Below are 14653 nucleotides of genomic sequence, written 5' to 3' on the forward strand. Positions count from 1 at the left end.
TTCTTTGGAAAACTAGCAAAGTTCACAATCTCCTGGTAAGACTGATCAAGAATATGAACCTCTAACAGACTCTCAAAGAGTGAAATTAAACCCAGAAGGAAATACTGAGATAAAATAATAAATAATAGGTAAAGAAAATTTAAAAAGAGGTAAAATAGGAATTGAGTGAATAAAATAATGATGATATACTTATGACTCATTTGGGTGCTATAAATCAAGGCGGAACAAAAAGTTATAACGGAGAACTATAACGTAGAATAGGGCAATGACAGAGTGTTCAAAATCTCTGAATTCTTTACAAGAAAGAAATGGTAATTAAATTGACAGATTAGTGTGTTAAAATTTTTAGGTTAACAAGTAAAAATAGAAAGCATTTCTTCCAAACGAGAACAGAAGTGGAAAAGGAGGGATAAATAAATTACTACTACTACTATTATATTATTATTACTTGAGATGGAGTCTCACTCTGTTGCCCAGACTGAAATGCAGCGACATAATCTCAGCTCACTGCAATGTGTGCCTCCCAGGTTCAGACAATTCTCCTGCCTCAGCCTCCCAACTAGCTGAGACTACAGGTGCGTGCCATTACACCCAGTATTTTTAATAGAGATGGAGTTTCACCATGTTGGCCAGGCTGGTCTCAAACTCCTGACTTCAAATGATCTGCTCACCTGGCCTCCCAAAATCATAGAAAAATCTTACAATCTTTATTTTCCCTCATAGCTAGGTATGGACATGAGACTAAGCTACAGTCAAAGAGCTCCAAGCTTCAGGGAAACTTCCTCAAAATGTAGATGGACCCTAGACTTTTGTCACTTTCTTCTGAATCCTGGAATTTAAATGTACTTGTTGGAGTTCTAGCAGTCTTCTCTTATCAGAAGGCAAAGAGTCATACTTTAGGGATGCTAGAGCAGTAAGCTGAAAGCAGCCCCTGTCTTTCCATTCTGCCCCCATGGCTGCCGTGTACAACCTGCTTACAAACTGTTTATGTTACAGAAGACTCCATTCCCACCTTGAATTTTTTTGGGGGAGTTTTTCCATCAGAGGCAGCCAAATTTAATCCTAACTGATCTAAAGACAAAGAGAAAGCACGAAGTACATCAGCAATTACAATAGGTATAAATAAAGGACTAAATATATATACATATTAAATACTAAATACATAAATACTAAAGATAGATTGGATTAAAATGCAGTCCAGCTATATGCTGTTTAAAACCTAAATCTAAAATAGGACACTAGAAATGTGAAGGTGTTAATTTGTTTCATTAAATAAAATTAATATTTTACCAGAAGGAAAGTCAAGAAATTGCCAATGCCTGATGTTTGGTTGGTGTTGTTTTGTCATAATCAGAGACAGGAAATTCAAGAAAAGATTATGTTTGCAAAAATGATAATGAGTTTCTTTAGGGGTCTTATAAAAGACAAGGTAGTAACTTAAGTGAAAGCAGACAAGAATAAATAATAGAGACAGGTGGAGGTCTGTGTTGGAGTGCAGTTGTTCTCAAACTTGAGCATGAATCAGAATCACCAGGAGGGCCTGTTATACACACCACGAATTGCTGGGCCCCACCCCAGAGTTTCTGATTCAGTATGTATAAGATGGGGTGAGAGACTGCATTTCTAAAAGGTTTCCAGTGGATGTAGATGTTATGACTCATTTGGGTGCTATAAATCAAGGCGGAACAAAAGCTTATAACAGACAACTATAACGTAGAACAGGACAATGACAGAGTGTTCAAAAGCAGCTCTAACTTTGACAACCTTTACCACTCAGCTTCGTGGTTGTGCTATGAGGAAATGGAACCCAAAGCTGCTTCAGTGGTTCTGACAGCTGACCACACATTAGAATTACCTAAGGCACATTAAACACACCTGGGTTCAAACTACTCCTACATAATCAGAATCATTTACTTTTGTTGTTTTGCATTACCCAGGTGATTTTAATGGATGGCAGACAGACTAAAACGATTCTTCATGTATTCTGACATTTAAGAAGTTAAAATCTGGAATTTTATTTAAATGTTTCTAATTTGTACAGCATTGTACAGTCCACATAAAACAAATATGCAGGCTCTCAGGTTTGCAAACCCAGCTACATGATGAGGTGTGGCATTTAGCTTAGTTATCTGACAAGCAGTTGAAATGTAAAGCCAGGGCCTGGAAGATAAATTTGGATTGTGGTCATAGATCTGGATATATATGTGTAACTTTAAAATGTGAGAACAAATTCAAGCAAACAAATGCAAACCAAAAGTTTTATATTGTCCAAATACAATAATTACTTTAAAAAGCAATAGCTTTCACAGAAATCATTACTTATTACACAATACTTTTGCAATATAATGAATATTTATAATGCAACCGAAACCGGAAGGTTTTTAAAATGTAACTCTTTCTCCCTCTCTCACCGTATAACATACCTGCTCCTTCTTTGCCTTCTGCCATGAGTAAAAGCTTTCTGAGGCTTCAGCAGAAGCAAAGCAGATGCTGGTGCCATGCTTGTACAGCCTGCAGAATTGTCAGGCAAATAAACCTCTTTTAAAAAAATTATGAATTATCTAGTCTCAGGTGTTTATAGCAACACAAAATGGATTAACATCAAAAATTGGTACTAAGGAGTGAGGCATTTCTAAAAACATACTTGGAAATGTGAGCAGCTTTGGAACTGGGTAACAGGAAGAAATTGGAAGAGTTTGTGAGGGAGGGGCTGCTCAGAAGGGGACAGAAAGATGAGAGACTGTTTGGAACCTCTTGGAAACCAGCTAAGCAATTGTGATCAAAATGCTGATAGAAATATGGACAATGAAGACCAGGCTGATGAGATCTCAGATAAAAATAAGGAATTTATTGGAAACTGAGCAAAGGTCACCTTTGTTATACCCTAGCAAAGAACCTGGCTGCATTGTGTCCATGCCCTAGGGATTTATGGAAGTTTAAACTTATGTGTAATGACTTAGTATCTGGCAGGAAAAATTTCTAAGCAAGCAAAGCACTTAAGATGTGGCATGGCTGCTTCTAACAACCTATGATCAGATTTGGGAGCACAGGAAAAACTTAAAGTCATAACTTGTAATTAAAAGCAAAGCAAAGTGTAAAAATTCAGAAAATTTTCAGCCTGGACGTGCGGTAAAGAAGGAAAGAGCATTTTCTGGAGAAGAATCCAATCAGATGGAGGAACAACTACTTGCTAGAAAGATCTGCATAACTAAAAGGGAGCCAGGTGTTAATATTCAAGGCAATGAGAGAAAGGCCTCAAGCTATTTCAAAGCCCTCCCATCACAGGCCCAGAGGCTTAGGAAGAAAGAGTGGTTCTCGGGATCAGATCTAGGGCTCTGCTACCCTGCTCAGCCCTGGGATATTGCTACCTATACCAGAACTTTCTGGCTCAAAGAGCCTTAGATACTGCTCTGGCCACTGCTTCAGACGATGAAAGCCATAAGGCTCAGTGGCTTCCATGCAATGTTAAATCTGCAGGTATTCAGAATGCAAGAGTAAAAGAGACTTGGCAACTCCCAGCTAGATTTCAGAGGATGTAATAGAAAGCCTTGATGCCTGGGCAGGAACCTGCTGCAGGGACGGAGCTCCCACAGAGAACTTCTACTAGAGCATTGCTAAGTGGAAATGTGGGGTTAGAGCCCCCTATAGAGAGTCCTCACCAGGGCATTGAGTGGAGCTGTGGGAATAGGGCTACGGCCCTCTAGGCCCAGAATGGGAGAGCCACCAGCAGCCTGTATCTGAGCCTGGAAATGCTGCAGGCATTCAACTCCAGCCCTTGAGAACAGCCATGTGGGTGGTGCCCAGGAATGCCATGGGGATAGGTCTTCCAGAGGCCTCAGGACTGCACTCCTCACACCAGAATGCAGAGCCTGGAGTCAAAGATTATGTTCGAGCTTTAAGGTTTAATGTCTACTCTGATGTATTTTGGACTTGAGTCAGTCCCATTGCCCCTTTCTTTTGGCCAATTTCCCCCTTTTGGAATGGGAATGTTTACCAAATGCTTGTACTACCATTGTATATTGCAAGTAAATAAGTTTTTATTTTTTATTTTTTTTTTATTTTAGAGACTCACAGGGGAAAGGAACTTGCTTTGAGTATCAGATGAGACTTTAGACTTTGAACTTTTAAGTTGATGCTGGAACAAGTTAAGATTTTGGAGGATTATTGGAAAGGAATGATTGTATTTTGCAATGTGAGAAGAATATAAGATTTGGGGGACCTGGGGCAGAATAATATAGTATGGATGTTTGTCACCTGTAAATCTCATGCTGAAATGTACTCTCCAGTGTTGAAGTTGGGGCCTAGCAGAAGGTGTTTGTGTCATGCAGGTGGATTCCTCATGAATGACTTGGTGCCCTCCCCATGACAATAAATTTACAGGAGAGCTGGTTATGTAAAAATCTGACACTTTCCCCTTCTCTCTTGCTCCCTCTCTCTCTGTGTGATGTATCTGCTCCCTCTTTGTCTTTTGCCATGAGTAAAATCTTCAGAAGCTGAGCAGATGCTGGTGCCATGCTTATGCAGCCTGCAGAAACATAAGCCAAATAAACCTTTTCCCCATCTTTACAAAAAAGATGTATAGATAGATAAAACAACTGATTAGTTTTTCATTGTAAGGTACAGATAGAAAGCTTATCTTTATTTAAATGATAATATTTAGATAGTATCAATAAACCTGAATGACATGAAGAATGACTGGTGAATGATCAATGATAACATATACATTTTGGCATCTATGAACTTGAACTTTCATTGATTAGTGCACTAATTTCCGATGGCTGCTGTAACAATTATAAACTTGGTGGTTTAAAACAACAATTTTAGAGATCTGAAATCAGTTTCACTGGTCAATATCAAAGGAATGGACATGTCAGGCTCTCTCCAGAGATTGTAGGAAAGAATCCATTGTCATCTTTTCCAGTTTATAGAGCTTTATTTTTTTTAATTCCTTGGGTTTTGGTCCCCTTTAACAGCTTCAAACCAGCATCAAAACATCTTACTTAAAATATTGATTAATTGCCAGAGCACAGGTGGTAAGAAAAGTTATTTATATGAAAACTAAACTGAATACATTACAAACAATATTGTCATATTTATAAATACATTTTTGGATAATCTGCATGAGAATTGTAAAAAAAAATGGAAAAAAATATGGAGATCTCAAAGTAGTCTACCTTTGGATTGACTCATTGATGTCTTTCATGTCTTTCTCTCTCCACATTAAAGAAACAAACTGGAAACTGCAGACAAAACACTATGAGCACTATTTATCCAAGATTATTTCAAATTCCAAGCAGCAAATCCAGTTCCCAGAAATGGCCTCAACCCATAAGGTTTAGCAAAAACGTATTTAAACCCAAATAATTATCTTACAGAGGTTTTAATGTACTGTTTTATTGACCTGACTAATCAGTTAGTGTCTGGTTAGACCGGATAAGAGGGGCATCTCTCCTATCTCCGTAACACAAGCCAAGGAGAAAAGCAATAAAGGGATATGTAAAGAGCAGAAGAAATCAGAGGTGAGGAAATTCTAATTAAAGAAGACTGGCATGTGAAACGAAATTAGCCGACAAATACGTATGTTCATATACTTAAATTTGCCTTCCACTTCCATTTTTAACATCGACTTGCCAACTAAGCACAAACACTCTCACTACATACAAGATTCACTTTTCCCAAATTATGAAAACTCAAATAAGCATAAAAGCAATGTGATATCTGCTAAAAATGTACTAATCAAAATCATAGGGATAGTTTGCTTGCTAGGTCGATCAACAGGCAGAGACACATGCATACATGCTAAGGCAACAGAGAATAGTTAGGGGAGTGATCATATAACTGGATTAGGAGAGGTTCACCTTCAATAAATGGTTCCAGGATTTTGAAATCAGGAATTAGGAAAAGAAGCAGTCTTAGTTCATTCAGGCTGCTATAACAAAAATACTATAGACTAGGTGATATATAAGCAACAGCCATTAATTTCTCACAGTTCTGGAAGCTTGAAGTCTGAAATGAGGGTGGCAGCATGGTTGGGTTCTGGTAAGAGCCCTCTCCTGGGTTGCAGATTGCCAGCTTCTCATTGCATCCTCACTTGGCAACAACAGCGAGAGATCTCTCTGGAGTCCCTTTTATAAAAGCACTGATACCATTCATGAGGGTCCTACCTTCATAATCTCATTACCTCCTAATATGGTTTGGTTCTGTGTCCCCACCCAAATCTCACCGTGAATTGTAGTTCCCATTATCCCCACATGTCATGGGAGGGACCTGCTGGGAGGTAATTTAATCATGACAGGAGGTTTGCCCTCATGCTGTTGTCATGATAGTCTTTTTATAAGATCTGATGGTTTTATAAGGGGCTTTTCCCCGCTTTTGCTGAGCACTTCTCCTTGCGGCTGTCATGTGAAGAAGGATGTGTTTGCTTCCCCTTCTGCCATGATTATAAGTTTTCTGAGGCCTCCCCAGCCTTAGCTGTGAGTCAATTAAACCTCTTTCCTTTATGAATTACCCAGTCTCAGGCGTGTCTTTATTAACAGCATGATAATTGACTAATATACCTCCCAAAGGCCTTATTTCCTAATACCATCACATTGGGGGTTAGGATTTCAACATATGCATTGTGACTGGACAAAAACATTCAGTCCATTGCAGAAGCTATTTTAATTCATCATATGACTTTTTCAACAATTTTTTTTTTTATTTCAAGCACTCATGTGGGTGGCAGATTAGGCTCCTTTTATCTTTTCAGGAACTGAGGATTAGATGAAGTTATGGAGATGTTTGCTGTAAAATGAGAGAGTAGTTTCAAGAATGGTTGAAGTAATAATCTATATGTTTGTTGGTATAATTAAAGCTTTCACAAAGGGCTAGAGAAGTCACATTCAAGTGATAAATAAACTATCCTCTTATATTTCTTGTTTCTCTCTCTGTGTTCATGTGTGTGTGCCCATGAGTATATGTGTGTGTTAGTGTGTGTGTGATTTTGTTTGTTCCTAAGAAGGAAAAAGAAGATTGAACATCCTTTGTCTATTACCCTCAAGTTAGAGGACCAGCTTCTCCTCTGCTGCAGAGTCCTGGCATATAATAAAAATGTACAACTCTGGGTCCAGCCCTAAAATGTGCAACCGTGGCCCCTAGGTTCTCACTAAAGCCATTTTTCCTCTGTAAGGGATAGAAGTCTAATGAAATATTTTACTCATACGCAGCCACTCCCAGAAATATGCTATCCTACAAAATAAGCTCTTGGGGCAGGATGATGCTTACCTCAAAAATATAAGTCTCAGGCCCTGTGGTTTCTAGGCAGAAAAGATCTGCTCAAGTGAGGTGAGGGCTGAAGAATTATAGATGCATAAATGATACTTAGTAAATATTTGCTGAAATTAAATGGGCAGGTGTGGTAACCTGTCTCCAAAGCAACTCCTTTTGCCTGCATTCAGTAATGCCTGGAATAAAGGGATTGTTCTTACATAATTATCCAGTAAAATACATTTGAAAATGATCATATAAGAAATGAGATGACAAGCCAAGTGTGTTATGAAGCCTTGAGCTTTCATCACCTGGACATCAAATAAATAAGTATTTGAATCCACAAACAACTGTGACTCTGGGAGAAGGAAGCAGCAAAACACAGCTGTTTGGGCATGGCTGGAGCACCACGCTCAAGTTATGTAACAGCTGTTGTGTAATTGTGCATTTAACTCAAAACACATTTTTGAGAGAGAAAACAATTAGATTTTCCAAAAAGAAAGAAATAGAGAAATGTTGAAAGAACACAGAAGTTTCTATCTGGTCTTCAAGCATGAGACACAGAGGAGTCAAAGGCATTGGGAATGATACTGCCTTAGAATCTAGGGAGTTGGCCCCGTGCACCAAATCTAGCCGGCCTTCTGTTTTTGTAAATAAAGTTCTATAGGAAAACAACTACACCCATTAATTTACCTACTGTCTACAGTTTCTTTTAAGCAGAATCAAGTAAATTATATCAAACCATCCAGCCCAGAGGCTGAAAATATTTACAGAAAAAGTTTGCAAACCCTTATCTTAGATGAGTAAAAACTTATGCTTAAATGCCTATAAGGGTGACTATTCACTGAGAAAACCAAACCAGTTGACTCTTGATCCCATATAGGAGTTCTCTTGTGGATAGAGGGCAAAAATAATGAACAGAAATAAGAGTCCAGGTTTGGGAGTCAGACTGGCCTGAAATGACACTCTGGTCTTGCACTAATAAATCTGTGACCATAAGCAAGCTGTTCACCCTCTCTGTGTCTCTAAAATAGAGATATCAAATGAGGGTAGAAAGGGAAAGAAGTGATGCACCTGATTTGGGCAAACTTTTTAGAAATTTTCAGTAAGTCGCATTTGTGAGTCCCATATTCAAGGGAACTGGCAAGTTTCATTAGGAAAATATATCAGTTAATTCTTCACAATCAGAGTATCCAAAGTATTCTATCTTGTTCCTATTGTAACGTTTGCTAGAGCTACAACACAATAAAGTATTGTACTTAAAATGGGAGTAACACTGTTTAACAGATTGTCCTTCAGCTAAACATGAATTTAAGAACTTGAATTATTTTGAAGCCCTGCTTAAATTTATACTTTGTACATTGCCTATATTCATAAATACAACTTCCAAAACCAGGGTTACTTTCATTTTAAATGAGTTTTAATAGATGATATTGCCATATTTCTAATTGTGGTGATTGTGTGTGACAGTGTGTTCCGAATTCCCTAAAAGTCCTGCTGGCTTTTCTGTTCACATATAGAAAATAATTTAGGGCATCTGAAATCACAGTAGGTCTACTTACCCAGCACTGAAAATAAACGTGATATTTTAAAACTAACTTAGTGTATGGTGTAGATAGAAGGCCTTTCTTCCCCAAATAGCACCCTGATTTTCTGGGAGATGGACTGATTTCCTGAAAGCCTTGTACTGAAGACACCTGGCCAGGATTCTCTCCTCACCAGCTTCTACTGAGAACAGGTGCCCTTTTAAACTCTTTTCAATCCTCAAATTCTCTGATTCCAAATCTGTCAGAGAACAGAAAGTTACATAGTAGCATTAAAAAGCATAAAAAGTCAAAAAAATAATAACTGGCCTTAGTGGCCAGAGCAGCTGCTGCATACCCTTATCACAGGTTTCGGCTTTGTAAATTAATTCATCTGCAAATAGTACACTGTCTCCAGATGCAACTTCGATGCTGTAACACTGGTTTCTTAAGGATTTAAGTTTAAAGTCAAAGGCTTCCTGCCCTAGGTGTTACAAATAAGTAGTGTCGTTTTCTTTTTTTCCTCTGAGTTTGTTCATCCAATCGTATCCGAGTATGCAAATAAACTTTAGCCCGTGCGGATAAAAAGGAACAAATAAAGCCAAGTGCTCTATCAGAACCTAATTGCTGAGCCAGTCACCTGTGTTCCAGGAGCCGCATCAGAAATGTCATCCTCCAGTGTGCCAGACCTACCTGCGCTACTCACTGATTTGAAGATTCAATATACTAAGGTGAGTACAACTTACATTTCCTGCTTTGACTCAGGTTTGCAAAAACTACATTTATTTAAAGCCTAAAAGGTCAATTTAAGTAAACTTGTGTAAAGAGCCCTTTGCAAATATAAAAATAAAAGGCATGCAAAATGCAGGTTTTGGTTTAGTGCCCTGATCAAATATGATCTAAATCTTATCAGACCATACTTCATAAATTTATTTCTTAAAATATTTCCAAGTGAAAGGAATTCTCTTCTGTGTGAAAGGACTCTTATACCAGGATTCAGAGGACTTTACTAAGCAGTTCTATTAACTTCAGTATAGCCGGCATGTATGATAAGAGAGCAAAATACTCACTAGAGAAACTTACTGAAAAGAACCAAACGAGTGGGAAACAATAGAAAGCAAGCAAGGAGAAAGAGAGCACACTGACGTAACGTAACTTTCCGATATGTTTAATAAAATGGGTGTTAAAATAGGGAGACATGAGTCTGATAATTGATTCAAAAAACTTCAGATGGACTTGCATTATTTTGCATATTTGGCGGGGAGAAAAGCATTATTCCTTCAGCCACGTTTGTTGCCATTGGAGCAGATGTGTAATTGTTAACTGATAAATATTTAGAGAAACAAGAGCAGGAGCTAGATCCAGACTTTAAAATCTGCAGCTAGGGGGAACTAGGAAATGGATCCTGCTTGAGTCACTCTGAGAGTAACTCTGAACTTTGTCTGTTTCACACTGCTTTCCTGTCAGATCCTAGAACTCCAAAACAAACAAACAAATAAAACACGGTCTAACCAAAATTACTTAAAGTTATCTTTATGACGTGATGCAGAAAGTATGGTAAGAAATTAACTGTGGCAACTCAAGGGAGAGCCATTTTGCTGTCTGAATGAGCCAACAGAAAAATAAAGCATTATAATTTAATGATAAAGTGAAAGCCCCTGCTGTTATACATTTATTTCCTTCCTTGTAACCGTGGATGGTTTTGAAATCCTAAGGTCTTTTGCATTTTCATTTTCATAAAGCACAATGAATAAGGAAGTTGTTCAGCTGATTGGCTCTTTTCCTCAGGAAAGTGTCAGCAGAGATCCGATTGTGCCTTTAAACATGGTTGACCAGCAGCTGTGAAGTGTATTTTAAGGTATTGTTATCACGAGGTTTTATTAAAGGGGAAAGATTTTTCCATTTAATTTTACTACAAATGGTAACATGTGAATCCATACCCTCAAACAATTTACATCTGGTAAGGTATGCCCAAAAAATTGCAATCGTCCTGTCTCCCTCATTTTCTTATTCCAAGTTTGTCACTCCCAAGAAATTTCAATTGAAAGTAGGTACATTTAAAAATACACTTCATGAAGCTCAAAATTGTTAGCAATGCTTATTCTATTACTATTATTAATGGAATTTTGTGGGTTTTTTTAATGATACTACCTAGGAAGGTATTTAGGTAGTCTGAATGTCCCTGTCTCCCCACTCCTTTGGCTTTGCAGAAGTTTGCAAAGTCTTCCTTGTTGTGTGTATTTCAAGGAAGTTCTAATGTAAATAATTTTCCTGCTGAATTAAGCTTCACTTAGTAGTCACTAATTAAGCATGTAAGAAGCAGTACTAGACAAATGAGATGGTCCTTAAAATCTAACATCCTTAAAATCTAACATGCAAGCACAGATCTAATGATCCCTTAACACACAGGGATGATTTTGAGATTGAAACCTGTTCACTTCAAAGTCACTGTGCAAAAACTCCCCTCTAGGGAAAATGACTGACCTAAGTGTCCAAAAGAAGGCAAGAGTCAAAGAGCAGGCATTTTGCTCTGTATTTAAGAACTTTTCTGAGTAAAAATACCCAAAACAAGTCAGTGAGTTTTGATTTCTCATGCATCTTCTATATAAATCTATTCTGCTCAGATAAATTTTATTGTTTGATTTATTGGTTATAGCATTTTCACACTTGGGAGGACACCAGTTATGTATGTAATTAAATCTAAATGGGTGAACTTTTTCAAATGCCTTTGCATTTTTTTTTTCACTCTGTCCCAGTGAAGAATTGGATTGAATTTGCACTTACAAGAGGAGTTAAAAAAAAATGATGGTTATTAACTATAATAAGTTCCCTAGTTATAAACCAAGTAAGCAAGGAGTTTATAGTGTCGGAGGAATTATCTTCAATTACCAGCCCCTAAACTCTTGTGTTATTTTTCTATTACTATTTTAATGTCCTTTTTAAGTTACAGCTAGAAGTATATTTGTTATTAGGGCAAGTTGAAGGAAAGAGACAGGGTTGAGTTACAAAAAAAAAAAAAAAAAATTACAACTATGACAGAAAAGCTACATACTCTAAAGCTTGGGACTGTTTTTCACCCAAACAAAAGAATTTATTGATGCATATCTTTTTATGACTTATTTTCTAGTACAGTCTGATTATTTCTTTGTTGGGGTAGATTAAAGAGAGATCAGAGTTTAAGAAATGTTTTCTAAAATTATATAAAAACTTTTGGAATTTAAAACCTCAAAAACATCATCATAAATTCTTGATATGAACTCACATCCCATCCTTACCCTCATTACTCCCCTTTCCAAGTCTAAACGAACCCCACATTTTCCATTTTCTTGAGCCTTTAAATGAAGAGCTCCTTTGAAAGTTGTGATCGGTTGGACAAACTACATTACCTCCCTCTGCCTTGGTTTTCATATGTTTAAAATGGGGATGATAACGCACCTATTTTCTAAGGTGGATGAAAATATTAAATGAACTTAATGCATACAAAGCACTTGAAATAATGCCTGGCACATGGGACATGATTTAACGTTAGTGATCCTAGTCCTATTTTTCTGAATCCTTTCCAGTTTTTCCAGGATTGTCTCTTTTACCCAACCTTTCTTAGACCTGTTTCCCACAAGTATCCCTCATGTCTTCTCCTAGCTTTTCTGTCAATCTTTCTTGTTCAGTCTAGTTCCATCTGACAAAGATTGCATCAGAGTGAAGTTCCAAGGGTCTTTCAGGATTTCAGGGATCAAAAATTTTCTTACAGAATTTGGTAACTTTGTTTGCCATTCTCCCTTCACAATAGTGCTGTTTTACCTTTTTTTTTTTTTCTTTTTTAAAAAGAAGGAAATAGGAAATTCAAGAAGACAAGCATTCTCAGACAGAATTCAAACCCCCGAGTGTTTAACTGATTAAACCATGGTTTGTTCATGCCACAAGAGATCTTCATCAGCTAATGACATTTTACACATATATATACAAACACACTAAATAATTATAGGTAAAATTTATTGTGCTTACTCTGCCAGTGACTAAGTTCTTGACAATGACTTTATTTAATCCTTATAATAATCCTATGAGGGGGTTATTATTAATGTTTCACAGTTGAGGGAACTGAGGAACAGAGCAGCTATGTAACTTATGAAAGTTATACAGCAGGTAAGTGACAAAGCTAGGCTTCCAATGCTGGCAGTCTGAGGTATCACACTAGCAAGTGCCTTGTCTAAGGTCAATTCCACTACTCTGGGACAGAGTTGCCAGAATCCTGTTGTATCCTCCTTCATTCTGACTTTCATTTGCCCATTGCAGATTCCCATGGCCTTTCCAGCTGCTGCTCAGCTGTTCCCGGGCTATTAGGAGAAAGTTTGCAGCCAACTTAGAAAAAGAGAACAATAGGGAAAATTGGAAAGAAATAGTTTTTCTGCTTTTATTGAAAATGTGACGTTTGGGCTGAGAGAGGCTATGAGGCAGAGGACTTTGACGTAGATGTGAAATGCCTGTGTGAACTACATTTCTTCAACTCCTGTGGAATCAATTTTGCTTAGAGTAGGAGATTGCTCTCCTAGATTTCTGGTTTGCTTAAATCTTCTGGGTTAGAGATATTTTCAATGGAGAAGAGTTATTAATCATTGAATAATATGTTCCAGGCACGATTTGAAGTGCTTTTTTTACCCCCATGATTTTTTTCTTTAAATTCTTACAACAAACAAATTCAGCTTTAAATTTTTTCTTTAAATTCTTACAACAAGCAAATTCCAAATACTTCCTTTGTCCCCTTTGCTTGTTTCTCCCTTTTGCTTTTCCTTTCTCCCATATTTCCCTTCCTCTTTTTTTTTTTTTTTTTTTTTTTTTGAGATGGAGTCTCGCTCTGTCGCCAGGCTGGAGTGCAGTGGCGCAGTCTCGGCTCACTGCAACCTCGGCCTCCTGGGTTCAAGCGATTCTTCCGCCCCAGCCTCCTGAGTAGCTGGGACCGCAGGCACGTGCCACCATGCCCGGCTATTTTTTTGTATTTTTAGTAGAGACGAGGTTTCACCATGTTGGCCAGGATGGTCTCGTTCTCTTGACCTCGTGATCCGCCCGCCTCGGCCTCCCAAAGTGCTGGGATTACAGGCGTGAGCCACCGCACCCGGCCTCCCTTCCTCTTATAACAAGGTCTTGAATGACTGCCCTATGCTAGGTCTCATGATATAAGAAAGCCAATATGATTCATGTCTCATGGAGTTTCTATTCCTGTAAGGTGTGTGGAACAGTGTGGAGCAAAAAATAAGCAAGAGAATACTTAAATCAGAAATTACAATAAATGTTTAAAGGAAGAAAATGGAAAGCTGAGAGAATGTGAGAAGAGCTTTTGATGAGGATTTTAAGGAAGGGAGCCTTTAAGGAAGGGAGCCTTTAAGGAAGGGAGCCTTTAAGGAAGGGAGCCTTTAAGGAAGGGAGCCTTTAAGGAAGGCACTTTAAAAGTAAGCCTGAGGCATACAGAGAATGTGATGGCCAGGAGTGGGGAAAAACGAAGATCCAAAGGTCATACCACATGCAAAGACCCCGAGGACACAAGCATGTTATGCCTAAAGAGCTATCCACAGGCTAATCTGGCTGGAGTAAAGTGAGTAAGAGAGAGAATGGATAAAATGAAACTGAAAAACAGGCTTGGGCCAGACTGGCTGGCGGATTTTATTTGAGGGAAATCACTGAGGGGTGCTTAAAACAGGAAAGGACTTACTTTCAAGGCAAAGCTGATTGTGCTGTGATGCTGCTTTCACTTGGGAAATGTTTTTAACTTCCTTCTAAATAAACCAATATTTTGTTTGCTTTGGGCTTGGAAGCAGGTGAAAAAATAGCTGACTGCCACGTGCAGTGATTGAACAAGCTAAACCTGGCTTCAATTTCCAGGTAGTCTACGTGTT

The 14653-nt window shown here is 38.0% G+C and overlaps 1 protein-coding gene across 3 annotated transcripts in view; it reads left to right on the forward strand.

Moving 5' to 3' along the window:
* The window catches only part of ALDH1A1 (aldehyde dehydrogenase 1 family member A1), a 171377-nt gene that overhangs the window by 108368 nt on the left and 48356 nt on the right, over positions 1-14653 (forward strand). The window contains exon 2 of one of the 3 annotated variants that reach the window (XM_032290918.1): positions 9299-9499. The exons of 1 other annotated variant lie outside the window; for it this stretch is intronic. In XM_032290918.1, coding sequence (XP_032146809.1) covers positions 9434-9499 — 66 coding nt within the window. In that variant the 5' untranslated portion in view covers positions 9299-9433. The remainder of the gene's footprint in view (positions 1-9298; positions 9500-14653) is intronic. One more of the 3 variants, XM_032290919.1, reaches the window with a different exon arrangement.

This window comes from Sapajus apella, unplaced genomic scaffold (assembly GCF_009761245.1).
Source record: "Sapajus apella isolate SASKATOON/1434 unplaced genomic scaffold, GSC_monkey_1.0 scaffold24, whole genome shotgun sequence".
Lineage (NCBI taxonomy): Eukaryota > Metazoa > Chordata > Mammalia > Primates > Cebidae > Sapajus > Sapajus apella.